Raw genomic sequence first — 20,637 nt, forward strand, 5'->3', positions numbered from 1 at the left:
CTATTAAGAGCTGACGGGTGACACCCCTGCCACACTCCACTCGGCTGCCCAGGCAGGAGGGCTTCTTGGCGGGTTTAACAGTGAGAAGCAGGGAAGGTCAACGTGCATGCCCTGGTGGCACTCTCTGCCCGGGTCCGGGGACTTTCCCTTAAGGGTCCGGGGGCTTTCCCTTAAGCGTATTTAAGGAACTGGGTCCTCTGTTTGTAGCCTAGGAGACAGGCCTTCAGCACGGACTAGAAACAGATCGTTCAAAACTAATACACCAGTTTTTCTAAAAAAAAAACTGTGGCCAAATCTTTACATAGTACATCCATATTCGTTTGATTTTTAAGACTACTTGGAGAATGTGATAGGGAGGATTACAAACATATTTGGGGGTCATATGCTGAGGGAATGAACAAGATATTACTTTAAAAGATTTTATTTATCTTTAGAGAGAGGGGAAGGGAGGGAGAGAAACATTGATGAGAGAGAAACATCAATTGGTTGCCTTTCATACATGCTCTGACCGGGCACTTAATCTGCAGCCTAGGCATGCGCCCTGACCAGGAATTGAACGAGTGACCTTTCACTTTGCAGGACAGCACCCAACCAACTGAGCCATAATGGTCAGGGCAAGATACAACTTTTTTCTGCTATGGTTTTCATCTTGTGGCACAGAAAATTACTCTGGACTACTTGCCTTGTGCCATAGTAGTTTTTTCAGATGCTTTAGATGTCGTGGTAGAAATGTACCATATTCCCACACTATTTTAAATTTTGTTTATTTTTGAAACAAGTTTGCAGATTATTTTTAAATTTAAATATTTCTTGTATAAATCATATGAAATATTCGCATGGTTCAAAAGTCATCTACAAAATAAGAAATATTAAGTGGAGTCTGGCTTCTATTCCATTTTCTGCACCCTATTTTCTTCTTCTAGTAGGTAATCATTAACATTTTAATGGGTAATTCTTCTATTTTTTACACAGTTGCATACATATTTCATATCCGGACCAAAGAAGTTCCACCAAGTTCTATGGTTTCTTATTTTTATTTCTCAAAGCACAGGCTTATTATAATATTCTTAATCTGTCATCTAAATGATAAACTACATTTTGATGAGCTATATTTTATATATTGGAGCCAAAAAACAGTTGATATTATACATAAGGAAGGGTTTTGAAGAAGAAAAGATGATTTGGGTGGAAACTACTAGCTGTTACCACATATTTTAAGGACTTTCTAGGGAAGGAGGAGAGCATGCTGCTTGACTCTAGGTAATAAAGTAAGACCAATATTTAGAAGTTAGAGAAAGCCACATTTTAATTAGTCTGGAAAAAATCCTGCTATTAGGTAAAACTGAAAATATAATGGGCTTCTTCTTGTGGTTTTAAGTTCTTGTCGCTGGGGAGACTCACACATCCTTTAAGGGTTGAACAGGCTGACTTCCATAGTCATTTGGTGATTCTGATTTCTAGGGTTCTTCCCCAGTTTTGTATAAATTATTCTGCCTAACAGGTCTTATTGTTTGGTCCTTGGGTGATCACAGTGTATTTGTTTTAGGATTCAGTGACATTTAAAGATGTGGCTATAGACTTCACATTGGAAGAGTGGAGGTTGATGGACCCTACACAGAGGGACCTGCACAAGGATGTGATGCTAGAGAATTACAGGAATCTTGTATCCCTGGGTAAGGATAACTTCTGTGTTCTCTATCTACCCACTGGACCAGATTGCTGAAGATATACAGCCTCTAAAATACTTATATGAATTTTGGCATTAAAATCTCATAATCATAGGAGAATATAATTGGGAGTTATGCTATTCCTCATTCTTAATTAATAGTCTACCCATTGTAGAGTATGAAATACATATTTCATTGGAATCTTGAAAATTGTTAACAGTCCCTCAGATTTAGGACTAAAGTTTTTTTCTAGTCACTTCCATAAATGAATTATCAGTGCCTTCAGAAATAAAAGAAACAAATATATTTGTTCCTTTTCTTTCTAAACAGATTATGCTCATGATCTATTATCCCAACAAACTTGGGATCATAGTGTTGAGATTCTTTGAGATACACTTGTAGTTCTTTATGGCATCCATTGTACAGTAGAAGGTTCTTCTGTAATAGGAATGGTCTACATCAGTGCTGTCCCATATGGCAAGCACTAGGCACTTGTGGCTCTTGAGCACTTGAAATGTGGCTAGTCCAATTTAAGAACTAAATTTTAAATTTCATATAATTTTAACTAATTTACATTCAAATTTAAACATCTACATGTGTAGCCACTCTGCACAAGAGTTTAACAATAGAGACTGAATTTGGCAATAGTTCTTGCCCATAGACATAGTCAAACCCTATTCATTTTCCTCTGAACAGGGCTTGCAGTTTCCAAACCAGATATGATATCTCATTTGGAGGATGGAAAAGGACCATGGGTGGTAGTGAGAGAAATTTCAACAAGCCCCTATCCAGGTGAGTTAATAAGAACCAGGAAGATGGGATTTATTCCATGACTGAATCAGAATATCTGAAATATTTTGGAGAGTATCTTTTTCTCAAAGCTATCTCAGAGGAAAAGATTCTCCCTCTTCCTCTCTCCCTATATGTTCCTCCATCTCTCATTCCTTCCTTCTCTTTCCCTCCCTTTTTCCCCTCTCCCCCCTCTCTCTGTCCTCTACTTTTGATTCCTGTCCCATCCCACTTTGCTTTCTTGGATTCATGATTTTAATTATTGTTCCTTTATTCTTTCCTCATTTAAGCATGCATAAAATATCCCTTTCAGTTCTACCATCTGCAGTTAAATTTACATTTTTTTCTTTAGCCATTTTCTGATATCTTTTTCCTTCATTAATTTTCTGAAAATGCTTTCTTGAGAATCAGCATTGACTTCTTTTAAGCTAAACTTACTTGGTCATTGTTTAACTTAATCTCTAAACCTGCTAAAACTTTGAGAGTTCTTAACTAATTGAGAATACAAGCAAGAAATCAGTTCAGAATCAAAATATTTATTCAGTTCAGTATTTATTTAATCATGTTTATTAAATATCTGTATACTGTGAACTAGGTTAGTGTTTCATTAAAAAGCCATGTATGCAAAAGTAGCTCCCAAATGTCAAAGGATTCAAGAGACCAAAGAATGAGGCAGACAAGTCTAGCTTGTCAGTTTAAAGAGTTTTAATAGGGAACTTACAGAAACATAGTGCTGGGCAGCTGGCGGCAGGAAGCAAGACAAAATGAATCCTTGCCTCGTTCACCGCCAGACCACCTGTTATATACTCCCCCTAAGAAGTGGACCTAAGTACTCTGAAAGGAATGGTGATCAGGGGAACGAAGGGACCGGATCCTGGGGCTCTGGTGGCCAGGGCAAGGTAACATTGAGGGTACATTGCAGAGAAGGAAGACTAACGGTAGACAAAGGATTAATGGTGGTTTGTGATTAACCTGGAGTCTCTATACACATTCGTAGTCCACCCAGGGGGAAATAGGAAGGGGTTAAGGGTTCAGGAGAATTAGTGTTAAAATGGAATTAGTTCTGTATACACAGTTATACACATACCCACACAGGTGCTAGGTCTTCAGTAAGATGGACCAGGTCCCTGCCCTCATGAAGATTAGTTTTTGAGAAATAGATAATTAACAGGTAAGTAAACAAAAACAAGCTAAATAGTGATCGGAATAACTTCTAGCTGTAAGATAAAGTGGGGGGATATGAAGGAATGACTGGGATGGGGAATGAGGCTGCCTGCTTTATATAGTGTGGTCGAGGAAGGCTTCTGAGGACATGACTTTAAGCTGAAACTTGAAGGATGAGAAGAAGCCAGCCATAGGATGAGGAAAAGAGGAGGATAACAGGCAAATAACCTGATACAGAAAACAATGTAATGTGTTCTAGAAATTAAAGGAAGCTGCTGTGATTGAAACATAAGTCAGAGGGAGACTGGTATAGAATAAGATTATTGAGACAGGTGACTGCCTGTTGAGGAATTTGTAGATGATGGGAAGTAGTTTGGATTTTGATCAAAGTGAGTATGCAGGCATTGGAAGATTTTAATCAAGGATTTTTAGGAAATAACCCTGTTTATGGAAATTGAATTTAAGGGCATAAAGCAAATAATCAGTGAATAGGTTGTTAAAAATGGTCTAGGCAAGAGATTACAGTAAATTGTATTAGTGTGATATAGTAGTGGAAAAGGAAAGAAGTAAGTGGATTCTAGTTCATTTGAGCATTCATTTTATTATGATGCCATCCATAACTGCATATATGTTACTTATATTGTTTGCATATGACATGTATTATATATTTTTTAAAGAGAGTAAATGAAAAGTAGACATTGGAGATAGTTTTAGATGACTCTTTAGAAAAAGATTCCCTCCCCGCCATGAAGAAGGAAAAAGAAATGCCGCAGTAACTAAAGTATGAACTGAGAAAAAACTCTGTTTTTGAGATGGGAATTTTTATGGCATGCTCGAGTATAGATTCAAATGATACCCCAATGGAAAGGGAGAAATTGATGTTGCAAGACAAAGATGGGATCACTGAACTAAAGTTTCTGGAAAGGTGAAAGGGAATGGAAATCTAGAATGGAAAAAGAGGAATTTACCTTTGACAGGTAGGGAGGCCACCTGGAGAAGATGGTACCAATATAGGTCAACTGGTAATAGGACAGTGGACACATTTTATTATGATAGCATCTGGATTCTCAATAAAGTAGAAAGTGAGGCCATCAGCTTATTGGACGACAATACAGAGTGGTAAGAGAGGGTAAGTTATATGTTTTATGGTACATAGAATTCACCAGTGAAGCCATGTTGACCTGAAGCTTTTATTGTGCAAGGTGTTTAATTGTAGCTTCTATTTCTTTTGTAGTTTATAGAACTATTTCCCCTTTCTTTCTTTTTTTAAGATTTTTATTTATTTTTAGAGAGAGGGGAAGGAAGGGAGAGAGGGAAGACACGTGATGTATGAGAGAAGCAGCAATTGGTTGCTTCTATCATGCCCCCAATTGGAGGCCTAGCTTGCAAACTAGGCATGTGCCCTGACTGGGAATTGAACTGGTGACCTCTCAGTCCACTGAGCCACACCAGCTGGGGCTTTTGTTTTTTTAATTTTTATTTTAGTTTAGTAAATTAGGTTTATCTAGGAATTGATCTGTCTGATCTAAAATTTAAAGTTTTTGGCATACTACTCTGTTTAATCTTTTTTTTTCTTTTTAAAGATTTTATTTATTTATTTTTAGAGAGGGGGAAGGGAGGCAAAAAGAGAGGGAGAGAAACATCAGTGTGTGGTTGCTTCTTGCATTCCCCTTCTTGGGGACCTGGCCTGCAAAACAGGCATGTGCCCTGACTGGGAATACGAACCAGTGACCCTTTGTTTTGCAGTCCAGCACTCATTCCACTGAGCCACACCAACCAGGGCCGTTTAATCTTTTAATTGTCTGTGTGGATCTGAAGTGATGTCTCCTTCTTCATTTCTGAGATTAATTATTTTGTCTTCTCTCTTTTTATCTTAGTTAGTCTTGTTAGGGTTTATCAATCTTATTTTGCTTTTAAAGAATTTTTATCATTTCTATTTTGTGTGTTTGTTTTATTCCCTTTCATTTTTTGTTCCTTCTTAGTGTTTAATTTGCTGATCTTTTCTAACCTCATGCGTTGGATACATATATCATTGATTTTCAGCCATTTTTTTCTAATGTATTTAAGGCTATCAAGACTGCACCACACCTTTTTTATGTAGTACCTTCATAAATACTGAGTTCAAAGTATTTGATAATTTCCAGTGTTAATGTCATTGGCCTTTAGGCTACTAAGAAGTATTTTTCTTAATTTTGTATCATATGAGTATTTTCTAGTAATCTTTTTACCTTAAATGCCACTGTGGTCAGAAGAAATGCTCTGTATGATTGCAATCTTTCCATATTTCTTAAAACTTACTTTACCGCATAGCCAGTTTTTGTAAACATTTTGTGTGCACTTGGAAAAATGTACAATGGATAGGTATCGAGTGCAGTTCTACATATGTTATTTGTTAATTATGTTGTTAAAGTCTATGTAATTACTAATTATCAACTTATTCTATTAGTTATTAAAGAAGATTTTTTAAAGTTTCCTAGTGTGAATGTAGATTTATTTCTTGCTTTAGATTCTTTATTTTTTTCCTTATGTATTTTCACACTGCATTATTAGATAAATACAAAATTAGAGCTTTTTTATCTTGTTGGAAAATTAGAACTTTTATCATTTTATGAAGTGTCTTCTTTATCTCTATTAATGGTTTTTGCCTTAATGTCTATTTTGTCTGATAATTAATATTAGTGTAGCATCATTCTTTTAGTTAATGTTTATATGGTACATCGCTTTTCATCTGTTCGCTGTAATACTTTTATTTTGTGTTTTTCTTGTTAAGTAGCACATGTGTTTTAACTAATCTGACATCTGTGTATATGGAAATATTTAGTTCATTTGTACCTAATACAATTATATAAGGTTTAAATTTATCATCTAACTGCAAGTGTCTTATCTGTTCTGTATTCTTTTTCCCATTTATGTCTTCTGTTACATTTATCATTTATTTTTCTCTTTTCCTCTCTAATCACTTGGTAATTATAAATTTTTAATTATTTGTTAAGTGGTTAACTTTGAAATTAAACCATACATTCTTGATTTAGCAGTGTAATGTATTGGGTTAGCCAAAAAGTCCATATGGTTTTTTCCATAAAATAAAAGACACATTTTTTATTTTCACCAATAACTTCATTAATTTGGATATTTTGAGTATGCTGGCTCTCTCCCATGTGGTAGAACATTGATGTTTCTCATTTAATGTCTTGATTTTATCGCTGTCAAGTTCACCCGGTCTATCCAACTGTGGAGCATCATCCAGCGAGAAATTTCCAGCACAAAACTTTGCAAACCACTTTTGACACATTCAGTCAGTCACAGAGCCTTCTCCATACACTGCACAAATATTTTTTGCTTTTCAGTTGTGTTTTACCTTTCTTGGAATAATAAACCATGATATGCCAAAATGTTGCATATTTTCTTCCATCTTCAATATTAAAATGGCTACACAAAAATTCACCAATTTTTATAAGTTTTTTAAATGCACACTGATATAACAGCTGTCACAATACAGTCTTAACAAAATTGTTTCAAATAAAGTTAAAAACAACTAAGCTAGAGCCATCTTCAAGAAAATCAGAACAAACTTTTTGGCTAACTCAGTAGATTTTTTCCCCCTCTTTCCAAATAATATACTGATTTTAGAGCAGCTTGTTCCATTTAATCTCATTTTCATTTACATGTTATTGAAGTTGTATATTTTAATTCTATATATATGTCAAATCTCATAAGACATTCTTGTTATGTGCAGTCACTATTCGTTAAGATTTACCTATATTTTTACCTTACCTTTCTCTTCATTTTTAAAATTTATTTCTGGGCTTCTACCTAGGGTTATTTTTCTTCTGCTTAAAAAATGCCCTTTAATGTTTTATTGAGATCTGCTGATGTCATATTCTCTCCATTTTTCTTTTTGCCTAAAAAATTGTCTTTAACTTTGTTTTTACCTTGTCATGTTCTAAAATTGAAATAATTTTTATCAAAATATATTTGCCTTAGGGATCCATCATTAGTCAGTTTTCTTGACTTTTAACAGACATGTCTTATTAGTTTGACCATGGTGTTTGTTTAATGGTAACTTCTAGTGCTACTGTGAATTAATAAAATATTGGTGCCTGTGACATTGCTTCCCTATTCAGAAGATCAAATGGAAGACAATGGATGACTTCTCTAAGTACAAGGTTTCCCAAAGTTTATGCTGTTATGTGGGGATATTAGTATATAATTTTAAAGTAAATTTACCAAAGAATATCTTTCATTTCCTACCAAAGAATATCTATTTCCTACATCTCAAGGACTCATGCCAAAATACATTGGTCAAGAGACACATTTTTCCCCTGAGTAACTTAGGTACATACATGAAAAAAAATACATTGTAACAATGACAATAACAGTCAAAATTTATTAGATATCTACTTCATTACTGGCATTCTGCTAGGAAATTTACTTACATAATTTCATTGGATGTAACCCTTAAAATAGCTCTATATAGTAAACATGTATGTGTTTAACAGCAAGAAACTGAAAGTCAAAGAAGTTAAATACATCCAGTTATTGTCAGAACTGGTATTTGGAAATTAATATGTATAACTAAATCTATGTTCTTGTCACTATGCTTCAGAGAAAAGGAGATGAGACCAAAGCTTGAAAATAGGGTTGAAGAGGGGGTGATTCCAAGGGAACAGGCTTCAAGAAAGTCCAGGAAGAATAGAGTGTCAACCCCTGAGTGTCTGACATAACAGTGAGATCCTATAAGGCAAGATGTCTGAATAGGTGGTATATTTCAAACCACTGGGCTATATTTGGAGCAAGAGACCTGTCTGTAAGAGGAAAAGGGATAGGGAAACTGAATAAGAACCTTCAGGACCTGGGCACTTAAGTAAAGAAGGCTGGAGACTAGGAAAAACTGGATTCTAGCCACAAGAACTAATGAAGTAAGAGGCCTCATGAGCATAGGTATTTGGAATCATGGTGATACTCAGTTGCGAAGGAGGAAGGATTATTGTAAAGAGGCTAGAGTTCTCACTTTGAACTCCTGGACTCAAACCTGTATCTGTCATTTGCCAGCTTTAGTTAACCATGTTGAACTTCACTTTATGAATAATAAAGTGAGAATTATATCTCTGTAACACCCGTGATTGTTGTCAAGAACAGAAATAAGATTATAAATGTGTTGACTATGGGATATTTAACCTTCATTTTTAATAAAATTTTTGATAAATTTAGAATTTTAGGTTGGCATTTGTATTCTTTCAGCTTTTAATGGTCTCATTCCATTGTTTTCTCTTATTACATAGAATCTGTTGCGAAGTCAACCATCTGTCTAATTCAAGAGTCAGCGAACTTTTTGTGTAAAAGGCAAGACAGTAGGTATTTTAGGCTTTGTGGGACTGCAATGTCTCCGTAGCAACTGCTCCATTCTGTCATTGTAGTACATCATATGCTTTTTAAAATAATGTTTTCAAGTTTTTCATTATTCTGTGCTTCAATATGGATATTTTCTGCTGACCAATTTTCCTTACACTCACATGTGCCATATCTACTTTTAGCCTATCCTTTGAGTTCTTAATTTATTTACCATTTCTAGAATTATCACTTGGTTCTTATTTTATACTTTTCAGTTATTTGTTGAAATTATTAATCTTGTCTTATTTTCTTGAATAAAGTAATCCTAATTAATTTGAAAGTTCATATCTGAGACATCAATTATTTGGATCTCCTTTATATTGATCTGTATTATCTTCTTTTTCTTGATTTGTCCTAGATGATTTTTATGTCCTTGTATGCCTATTATTATTCATTGTCAGGCATTGAATATGAAAACATGTAACAATAATATGAGGTTCTGGATTATGTAATTTTTTCATAAAGGATTGTTTACTTTTGGAAGGCTGCTAGGATACGGGCCTCTAACAACCTTCAGTCATCTTGCTTTAATTAGACATTTAAATGAGCTGAGTTTTAGTCCTTGAGTTATAGGGCTTTCTTCTTTGTTGACTTTGAATTCGAATCTTTATCCAGACATGTGTACCCATTGAAAGTTTTATTTACCTTGAGTTTTAAATCATAAAACCATTCTAATGACCACAAAAGATTTACATGCAATTTGTTTATTTAAAATTATTTAACTAAATGTTTAAATTTAGGTATAATTATCCTAAAATTAATTAGAAATATAAAAGAAGTATAAAAGTGATTTTAGAAAGTAACGTATTTATAAGTTCTTTGGCTTCTACATTTCCTACACTATTTTTGCCCTCCCCCTGTCTATTTTCCACCTATCATCTATGCTACTTATTCTCTGTACCTTTACCCCCCCTCTCCCCCTCCCACTCCCTTATTGACAACCCTCATGTTCTAGTTGTTTGCCTAGTTTGCTCTCGTTTTTGTTTTATGTGTGGTCATTAATAACTGTGAGTTTGCTGTCATTTTTACTGTTCCTATTTTTGATCATCTTTTTCTTAGGTAACTCCCTTTAATAGCATAATCAATAAATATATTAAAAAAAAAAGAAAGTAACGTATTAACTTGCACATACAAACAGGTTGTAGGACTGCCACCACACAAAATATTTTTTTTTTAGAAAGGAATTTTGAAAAACTATCAGAAATGTTCTTAAGACCCATAAAAAGGTTATAAAACCATTCTCGGTAATAGTTACCAATATTTGAAATATCAATAATCATAAACATTAATTTTGAGTAATTAGGTTATCCTACCTTCTGAAAAATCAGTCTTTTTCCGTAAGAATTTTATTAAAAGGTATGTACAAAGACTTGAATAAGCTACTATGACAGGGAAATATGAGAAAGCTCTCACAAAATTAAAAAATATCTAGTCAATAAAGAATGAGAACAAATAGAAAGTATGGTTGGGGTCAAATATCTGGTTTGTGGAGTAAATGAGAAGCAAGGAATTAGTCACAACTTATGAAGAATGCTCTCTAAAGAAGTTGACTCTAAAAAGAATGAGAAAAGAAATATTTGAGAGACTTAGATTCTTTGAGTGTTACTGTGAATTAGTTTTTTTATTTTTTATTTTAAAATAATTTTACTGTTATTCAATTACAGTTGTCCCCACTTCCCCTCCATTACTCTCCCCTGCCCTACCCACCCCCTACCTTCCACTTTCAATTCTGCCTCACATTGTCTTTGTCCATGGGTCCTTTAAGGGTAAAGTGAATGAATTTTTTTAATAGAGGAAAAATTCCTTGAATTTACTACTTTGGTTCTTTGCTGAATCAGACTGACTTAATTTTAGCTCCTTCTTCAAAAAAATAAAAAGGCCAATTTTCAATCAGTTACAAACCACATATTCTTTGTCAGCCCAAGTTTTCCTTTTATTATTCAGTTTAGTGAGTTTTCCCTAACTTAGGAAATGGAGTCATTTGATTTTTCTTTTTCCCCTTCCCCAGAGTTGGAGACCAAACTAGCAACCAAGAATACTATACGAACAGAAGATAACTCTGAAGATTTATCACAGGAGACCATAATGGAGAAACTCACAGAGAATGGTCTATGGGACTCCAGAATGAGAGGATTATGGAAATGGAATGACAGGATATTGAGACTGCAAAATAGTCAGGAGAGTCAGAGCCAAAGAATAGTTACACATAAGAAAATTCCCACTGGTCAAAGGGGCGTTAAATTTGGGTCTATTTTTTGTCCAGAAGAGCTCCACAGAAAATGCCAAACACATAAGGGAAATTTCACAGAAAATTTAGATTTGAATACAGATAAATTGGGGAAGAAAAATTGCGAGGATACAGATGGCAGCAAAGAAATAAGGCCTACCTCAGAACTTACTTTAGGGAAAAGACTCAACAATAAAGAAAAACCCTATAAATGTAGTACATGTGAAAAGGCCTTTCGTTATAGGTCATTACTCACTCAACATCAGAGAACTCACACTAAAGAAAAACCTTATGAGTGTAATGAATGTGGGAAAATGTTTAGCCAGCCTTCTTATCTTAGTCAACATAAAAAAATTCACACTGGAGAAAAACCCTATAAGTGTAACGAATGTGGAAAGGCCTTTATTGCTTCTTCATCACTTATGGTACATCAGCGAACTCATACTAAGGAGAAACCTTATCAATGTAATGTCTGTGGAAAATCTTTTAGCCAGTGTGCACGCCTTAATCAGCACCAGAGAATTCAAACTGGAGAGAAGCCCTATAAATGTAGTGAATGTGGGAAAGCTTTTAGTGATAAATCAAAACTTGCACGACATCAAGAAACTCACAATGGAGAGAAACCCTACAAATGTAATGATTGTGGGAAAGCCTTTAGGAATAAGTCATATCTTAGTGTACATCATAAGACCCATACTGAAGAGAAACCATATAAATGCAATGAGTGTGGGAAATCCTTCAAGAATACCACAATTTTTAATGTTCATCAAAGAATTCATACTGGAGAGAAACCCTTTAGATGTAATGAATGTGGAAAAGCCTATAGAAGTAATTCAAGCCTTATTGTACATATAAGAACTCATACTGGGGAAAAACCCTATGAATGTAATGAATGTGGTAAAGCATTCAATCGTATAGCAAATTTCACAGAACATCAGAGAATTCATACAGGAGAAAAACCTTATAAATGTAATGAATGTGGGAAAGCATTCATTAATTATTCATGCCTTACAGTACACCATAGAATGCATACAGGAGAGAAACCTTATAAGTGTAGTGAATGTGGAAAGGCCTTCATGCGTTCTTCATCTCTAATTATACATCAGCGAATTCATACTGAAGAGAAACCTTACCTATGTAGTGAATGTGGGGAATCTTTCAGAATAAAATCACATTTAACAGTACATCAGAGGATTCATACTGGAGAGAAACCGTATAAGTGTACTGACTGTGAGAAGGCATTCACCAAAATGGTGAATCTCAAGGAGCATCAGAAAATTCATACTGGAGTGAAACCCTATAAATGCTGTGATTGTGAAAAATCCTTCAGGACTAAGTCATACCTTATTGTACATCAAAGGACCCATACTGGAGAAAAACCATATAAATGTAATGAATGTGAGAAAGCTTTTACTAATACATCACAGCTTACTGTGCATCAAAGAAGGCATACAGGAGAAAAACCCTATAAATGTAATGCATGTGGGAAGGTTTTTACAAGTAACTCAGGATTTAATACCCATCAGAGAACACATACTGGAGAGAAACCATTTAAATGTAATGACTGTGGGAAGGCATTTAGCCAGATGGTACATGTCACAGAACATCAGAAAATTCATAGTGGGGAGAAACCCTATAAATGTGATGTGTGTGGAAAAGCCTTCAGGAGGGGTTCATACCTTACAGTACATTGGAGAACACATACTGGAGAAAAACCCTATACATGTAAAGAATGTGGAAAAGGTTGTATTACTCTATCACAGCTAACTCTACATCAGAGAATTCATACTGGGGAGAGGCCCTATAAGTGTGAAGAATGTGGAAAAGCCTTCAGAACTAACTCAGACTTTACTGTACATTTGAGGATGCATACTGGAGAAAAACCCTATAAATGTAATGAATGTGGAAAAACTTTTAGGAGTAGCTCAAGCCTTACTGTACATCAAAGAATACATCAGAGAGAAACTCAGCTAATATAAATAATAATAAATCATTCATCCAAATGCCTACTCAAGAATAATCATAATCTGTATGTTTTTAATGAATGTGTGACTTTCAGAATGAGTTTCCCAGGAAATACACACAGAAAAGACACTCTATAAACATGTCAATGTGGAAAAGCACTTAATCATATTAAATCTTAGAAGTTGTAAAAGAATTCACAGTAGAGTACAGTAATGGACAAATGAAAGCCTTCATCCAGATTTCATACTTTATTCATTTAACAGATTATCTTCAATGGGTTGCCTGTATATTTTTGCCTATTTTTCTATTGGTTTGTCAAATAAATTTGGAGTTGCTCTTTATATATTTTAGATATTAATTCCTTTGTCATGTGTTCTGCAGATGTTTTTCTCAAACTAGCATTTGTCTTTATAATTTTTTATATGAAAGAATTTACCATGTTTTCTATTTTTTCCATTTTCCTTTTTTCTTAATTTACTATGTTAGTTAAAAGGGTCTTCTTAACTCCTAGGTTATACATAGTCTCCTAAATTTGTTTCTAAGATTCTGATAATTTTATTTTTTACATTGAAGTCTTTAACCCATCTGGGCTTGAGTGCTATTGATAGAAGAGCAACTCCAAATGGCCATTAAGCTATGAAAATATTATGAGCCTAAATAGTACTCAGGAAATGAAAATTAAAACATCCAGTGATAACATCACTTTCACTTCATAGAGTTAGCCAAATTAAGAGATCTTTTACTAGTGAGGTTTAGGAAATCATGTACTCTTACCAAAAGGTTATATCAATTTCTATTTTTACCAGCAATCCAATTTAAAAGTATTTAATATTTGAAAAATAAAAAATACTTTGACTCAGAAGTTTGTCCCACAGAAATAAGAGCATCAGTGAATAAGAGTACACAAATAAGGATGTTTGTTTAAGTATAGTTTTAGAGGCAAAGAAGAAACCCAACTGGAGACAAAATGAAAGGCCACTAACAGGGGAATGGTTGGATGAATTGTGATATACCCTGATATATGTAATAGCATGAGAGTAATTTTTAAAATGAGTTATATCTACAAGTTGACCTCTTTTTTTCCACAATTTTTGATAAATCACTGCTTTAATACAGATATGTATGTATACTATCATTTTTGTTAAACACACAAATTTATATCTTTATCTGTGTATGTGATTAGATGAACATGGAAACAGGTACAAAAGAATATACACCAGACAGTTAACATTGGTTAACTTGGAGGAGAAAAGAAGTAGGGGGGTAAGTAAGAGAAAAGACTGGGGAAAAAAGAGAAATGTAAGAGCAGCATTATGGTATAAAACTGTAAAACTAAATGTTTGTGTGAACTTTGGGAGCCATGAACAAAGGGATGGTCTCCAAAACTTAATTGTTTCACAGTTGATGGAGTGTCAGGTGTTTTTTGCTTGACTTTTCTGCACTCCACTCTATTTTTAAGTTTTTCTTTACAGTGAGCATGAAAAACCTATTTTTCTTGTGAAGCTAATTTATTAGACACCTGTTATGCCAGGAATCACCCTGGGAGCTAGATATACATTGGTGGGGGATGGGTGCTCATGGATTTAAGAACACGGGAATTGGTTTTGATGCTGCCTAAATTCCAAAGTTACCCAGCACCTCACCTCCCCACCCCATGTATTTCATTTGGAGAAGGTAATATAAATTGTATATAGATGGAAAACATCCAAGAATATCTAGACATGTCCAGGTTGTAAAGAAGACTCCAAGCCTCAGAGAGAAGTTCCACTTTCAACACTGTGCCAAGTAAAGGTCACAGTGGTAAAAAGTTCTGGGTATAGCCTCACAGAACATTGGAGTATAGAGAATGGAATAGCCAAGGACTCCCAAGTCCACAAATGAAGGCTGGGGATAACTACGAGAGACCTGAAGTCAAAGTGGGAATCCAGAAGCCAAGTACCTGATACCAAAAGGCTCTAACAGACCATGAACCTGATACCCCAAAAGAGCAGGACAAGACATGATGAGCTATGCTTCAGTGGAGACTGAAGGAAAGAAAATCAAATGCCCCTCTTAACAATGTATACTGTACACAAGTGTCTATTTAATATTGGTGAGGGGATATTGAATAAAAGATATGTGCTATCTCCCATTATAAATGAATAATTTGACATTGTGGTTAAAATGACCATTTCTGATTGAATTTTAATAGTGAGATTTATTAACTATTACTGAGATTTACCTTCTTTGGATATAATGTACCACTTTCTGGTCAGAAAGTTTGAGGATTAGACCTTGAAATACTACTCTTAAAAAACCCTGCTGTCATTACAAACCGCAGGCATGTGAAGTACAGTATGGGAAGTATGGTCAATAATATGGTAATAATTATGTTGTGTCGGGTAGCTAGACTTACTGGCAGGATCACCTCATAAGTTATATAAATGTCTAACCCCTGTGTGTGACACCTGAAACTACTACAATATGGAATGTCAACTGTAATTGAAAAATAAATATTTTTAAAACACCCTGTTGTCAAACAGTTGACATGATGATGCCAACTCTCTTGGCTGCTTCTTTCTACCTCCTAACACATAAACCCAGACCCTGCTTCCTATCCCTGCTTTAGAGCCAAGCATTTCAAGAAGAGGAGCATAGTTAGCAGGTTCAAATGACATAAGAACTGAAAAGTGTCCGTTGGGTTAGGGAGTGGAAATGACACAGCGCATCTTTACTAGAGCAGTTTCAGTGGAGTGGTAACGGCTCCAAAGCCTGGTTCGAGTGTGTAATGGTATCTCATTATAGGTATAATTTCTGTTTCCTTGGTGGCTAATAATGTTGAGTCCCCTTTTAGGTGTTTAGGTGGTTTGTTGTTTTTTTTTTTTATCCTCTTCTGAGAAGTATATGTTCAAGACTTTTGCTCATATTTTCTTTGGGAACTCTTTTTGTTCATGTATACTTTTCTTTAAAATTCTGTATATAGGTATTAGATATTTGTAACATTACAAATATCTGCTTATCTGCTGCTTGCCTTTTCTCTCTCTAAATGATGCCCTTTAATGAAAAGACGTCTTTAATTTTGATGGAGTAATTCATCAAACTTATTTTTATGATTAGCACTTTTATGCCGAGTTTAAGAAATCTTTTTCTAACCCAATGTCATAAAGGTATTTTCCTGTGTTTTATTATACATATCCGCTATTGTTACTTTTAGATCTAAAATCTGAAATTAATTTTTATGTAGGGATAGGTAGAGGTCAAAAGTAATATTTTCCATTCAAATATACAATTTATTCAACATTATTTAATTAAAAGACCATCTTCTCCCCTCCTCCTTGAGTTGAAGCGGCACACTTATGACAAAGCAGATGATCATATCATGTGAGGGTCCATTTCTAGATCATCTGTTCTGTTGCATTGTTTATTAAATACCAAAGGTTCTTAGTGAAAACAGATTTAGAGTAAGTCTTGGTATCTAGTGGAATATATCTTCTAATTTTGTTCTTGTTTAAAATTGTCACTGCAATTTTAGGTCCTTGGCATTTTCATATTCATTTTTTAATGATTTTTTTCAATTACTCCACATGAAAAAGTTGGGATATTCTTATATATTATGTTAAATATATAGGTTAATTTTGGAAGAATGGGCATCTTAACAATATTAAGACATTCAGACTATGAGCATACAATACCTTTGCAGTTATATACATCTTATAATTTCAGCAATTTTTACATTCCAGTGTAGAAGCTTTGAACATTTTTGTTGAGTTAGTCATATGTATTTGGTATTTAGGTATTATAAATGTTATCTTAATTTCATTTTTTGATTTTTGATCATATATAGGGATGGGGAAAGTAGGTTTACAGTTGTTTGTATGGAAAATAACACCATAACTAACAAACAATAATACAAGAATAAGCTGTTTTGTGTACTCCCAACTCCTGAAACGTACTTCTACCCATCCCTGTATATTAAACATATAAATGATATGTTATTATAGTAAAGTGTATATAATAACTTTTTTTTTACATTTGAAATTATTTAATGCTGAAAACTTAACCCTAGTGGACAAAAAGATGTAAAAAAAAAAAAAAAAGGAAAAGGCACCATAATTAAGTTGTCCTTGGAAATGATGAGAGTGCCTTTTCTTTCAAATGACTCTACTTTAAAGCAACTTCAAGCTCAAACATTCTGGGTGGTAAACATCTCTGAGTAACTGCCAGTGGAGACACAGGCCAAGTGCGGGAGCAGTGGCTTTGCTGGGTCTGTGGTCACTCCACCTGCTCTAAAGCAGGGTCTTGGACATGAGAGCCCTGAGAAGCCCAGAAAACAAATGGCTAACCCAAGTTCCAAAGGAAGGTACTATGTAAGAGGGCACCTGAAAAACGAAATAGGGCCGGAGAGAGCCATGTCTGACTCTGGTTCAATGCAGTGACCCAGAGAAGCAGCATGCTAAGCCCACACTGCCCACGTGGGCTGCCCAATCTCGCCTGGCTGGTCTGCAGAGTGCCCACGGCCGTCCGAAGTTCAGATGCTTTGCCAGGCTAGCTTGGTCAGGATTTCAGTGAACAGGGCACTTGCAAGTGTGACAGAAGTCCTGGAGGATGCTACACCATTACTCAGAACTCCCAGCCCTGAACTTTGTAAAAGAAGGTCCTGCAAGTATAAGAGCAGCCTGCAGCTGCCCCCAAGAAGGGCTCAGAGTCCAGGTAGTGGCTTCCCCACAGCTCCCTCTCTGCACTAGGGGGCACTGCCCACAGCCGTCCACTCCCAAACTGAGCCAGCAGGGGCCCAGCCAGAGAGCACCAGTCCAGGGGCGCTTTCGGGGTTTGGGAACTGCAGGCTTAAAACTCAGCCTCTGCCAACAGGTAAGGGGAAGCTCATTTGGTCACTGTGTTCAACCTCTTCCTGAAGTTCCAAGGACACCTCATCCCAACCTCCTCTGGCCTCCCTGCCTGCCTGCCCTGCTTGCCCCCATCTAAAGTGCCGCGTGCCAGGGCCAGGCCAGAGCCTGGGTCACTGGGTGAGGCCGGCAGCCGGCGACCCAGCACACACACTGTACTACCAAAGGGAAGGGCTCACAGAAGGCAACGGTCAGTTCTCCAAACCCAACACAGAAAGGCAGATGGTCGTCTTCATGCATTGCTTTTAGGACTAAGGTACAATGTGCGTGTACTTGTTTTCCCCGTGATCTAAGATTACTATTGCTTCTTTCAGAGGACCATGAAAAGAATTTGTATCCTAAAACATGAAACTGCTGGAAAAAGAACGAGGGGAGTAAAAGAGCTGTTCCTGCCCCTGCCCCACGGTCATTTTGGCTCATAAGCGCGTCAGTGGCTGCAGCTTTCAGGGCACTGGCCTCAGGAAGCATCCCTGGATATCCAGCACTCTCCTTGAAGAAATTCAAAATCATTTTCTTTAGGACCTTGTCCAAGTAACTCAGCAGGCGACTCTTAGAGGGAATCCCCTGTCGCTTCTGGACGCGATCTTTGATGATGATAGTCTTGGCGGTCACGTAGCATGCGGGGCTCAGGTTGAGGGAGCTGCACAGTGCCTTCTGGCGGTGGGACAGCAGCTCGAAGCCCAGCAGGTGCTCGATGGCTGCGAACTCACCGTCCTTGGCGTCCTCCCACCCGCACTTGGTGCCTGCTGAGCCCCAGTTCTCCTTCCACTTCTCCCGCTAGTGCCAGGCTGCCTTGTACTTGGCCGACGACTCCATCTTGGTGAGTGATCCCGTTCCATTTGCAGCGCTGCAGCTCCCGGATCTTGGCGCGCAGCATCTTCTCCTTGGGCATGATCTCAAACAGGTTGTTGAACACCTTGCAGGACATGAACTGGCAGAGCGGCCTCAGCTTCAGCCGCAGCTCCGGCTCCTCTGTGAGCTTGCGCTTGGCCGTCTTCTCCCTGGCCTTCTCCAGGAAGGCCAGTACCAGGTTGCAGTCGCGGGCAATGTGCTTGCACCGCTGCTTCTCCCTGAGCTTCAGCACGTACATGTTCACGTGGGCGTGTTTGAGCTCGATCTCCACGTCGTCGTTGTCAGTAGTTGACTGAGAGGCCACTGATGAGTGTCTCAGCGTCCTAGTCGTACTCAGTCTCGTAGTCGGCCCGCAGCGGCAAGTAGCCCAGCTGCTGCTGCAGCTGCTGCTCAGCCACCGAGATGTCTAGGGAAAGCTAGGGAGTGGTGAGGCTGGGAGAGAGGGGCCTCCCCTGGGGCAGGTGTGGTCTGTCACCCGGTTGGGGATGGTGTCAGGGATGCAGGCCTTCCCCAGGTTGTCGAGGATGTACATGCTTATGTAATGCTCCATCACTTCCTGGGGAGTCCAGGAAGCTCCAACATGAGCAGCCCTGTCTTCCTCTGCAAGAGCAGGTGGTCTCTGCACCCCCAAAAGCGAAACTGGAACCCCTGAAACCAGCCAGTCCGTGCAGGCAGGTCTGTGACAAAATGGGCACAGAGGGGAGGGAAGTGTTCGTGACGCAGTTACCAGACGCAACATCTAGCACTCCTGTCAGGGCTCACTGGACCCTGCAGGCACTCTCCCACCAGGCGCCGGGGTGCTGAGGATGGAGCTGAAGGCAAAGGAACAAAGAAGGCAATACTGGGAACCAGTTTCCCAAGCCACACTGATCGACTGCATCCAGCAGCAGCTGCTCCTCGTGGCTTGTCCAGCCGCCCTCCCCCTAGGGCCCCCACTGCATGAAGCGCCCACTGTGTGCCAGCTGGTAGCCGCGGTAGCTGCGGTGCCCGGCCGAGCAGCACTTGTGGCACTCGGTGCCGCGGAAGCGCAGCTGAGCTCACCTCGGCCAGGCAGTACACACAGTTCTTCTATCCGAGCTCTGCCATCTTCCCAAGCTGGCCGCCTCCCCTCCCAACACCTCCCAATACGCGTTTTGAGCCGTACACTACAGTTGCTGCCAAGGAGTCAGCCAGCAGTAAGGGTCACCATCATGACAGGGATACTTGATCCCAGTGTACTTGAGAAGGCAGGGCCGTCACAGTATAGGAGAAGGGAGGAAGATGGTGGCACCCAGGTAATTCACTATAATACTGGAATACCTCTTAGTACTGTCTTACTGCATTTGGGTAGTAATAACTGCAGCAGTCAGAGCCTGAGTAGCCCATATTGATCAAGGCCTCAGGGATAAGCGTCAGAGTCATGCCACCTAGAAAGCTACCAAGACCAGCAGCGGTGCCAACTGAAGCTGAGGAGCATCTAGAATGAGTATTAGAGGAGTGAAATGAATTTAATTTGCAACTCTAAAGCCAGTTGCAGGGTAGGGGAGTCATCCCTCTCATAAGTTTCTTCCAGGAAAGAGACCCACGAGAATCCTGGAGTTGCTTCTTGCAAAGCTGATATGAAGTGAATCAAGGTGGTGAAAGTTATGGACTATAGTGGATGCTGCCTGTGCCACCCAGTCCCCCCTTTCAGAATTGAAGAATGCATTCTCCAGGTGCT

At 37.7% G+C, this 20,637-nt stretch overlaps 2 protein-coding genes across 5 annotated transcripts in view; one reads left to right on the plus strand and one right to left on the minus strand.

Moving 5' to 3' along the window:
• Positions 1–15,695, plus strand: part of ZNF624 (zinc finger protein 624) — a 44,664-nt gene extending 28,969 nt beyond the window's left edge. For 3 of the 4 annotated variants that reach the window (XM_045199264.2, XM_045199265.3, XM_071219288.1), the window contains 4 exons: positions 1,547–1,673; positions 2,364–2,459; positions 8,903–8,971; positions 11,020–15,695. In XM_045199264.2, the coding sequence (XP_045055199.2) occupies positions 1,547–1,673; positions 2,364–2,459; positions 8,903–8,971; positions 11,020–13,217 (2,490 nt within the window). In that variant the 3' untranslated portion in view covers positions 13,218–15,695. The remainder of the gene's footprint in view (positions 1–1,546; positions 1,674–2,363; positions 2,460–8,902; positions 8,972–11,019) is intronic. The other variant, XM_045199266.2, reaches the window with a different exon arrangement.
• A 2,848-nt stretch (positions 15,696–18,543) lies between these two features.
• Positions 18,544–20,024, minus strand: TADA2B (transcriptional adaptor 2B). Its single transcript, XM_053911836.1, is given in 7 exon segments — positions 18,544–18,569; positions 18,572–18,908; positions 18,910–19,221; positions 19,223–19,380; positions 19,383–19,536; positions 19,781–19,972; positions 19,974–20,024. Coding segments are annotated over 7 exon segments (1,230 nt in total).
• Positions 20,025–20,637: the final 613 nt, after the last annotated feature.

The sequence above is a fragment of the Desmodus rotundus genome, chromosome 9 (genome assembly GCF_022682495.2).
Source record: "Desmodus rotundus isolate HL8 chromosome 9, HLdesRot8A.1, whole genome shotgun sequence".
NCBI lineage: Eukaryota > Metazoa > Chordata > Mammalia > Chiroptera > Phyllostomidae > Desmodus > Desmodus rotundus.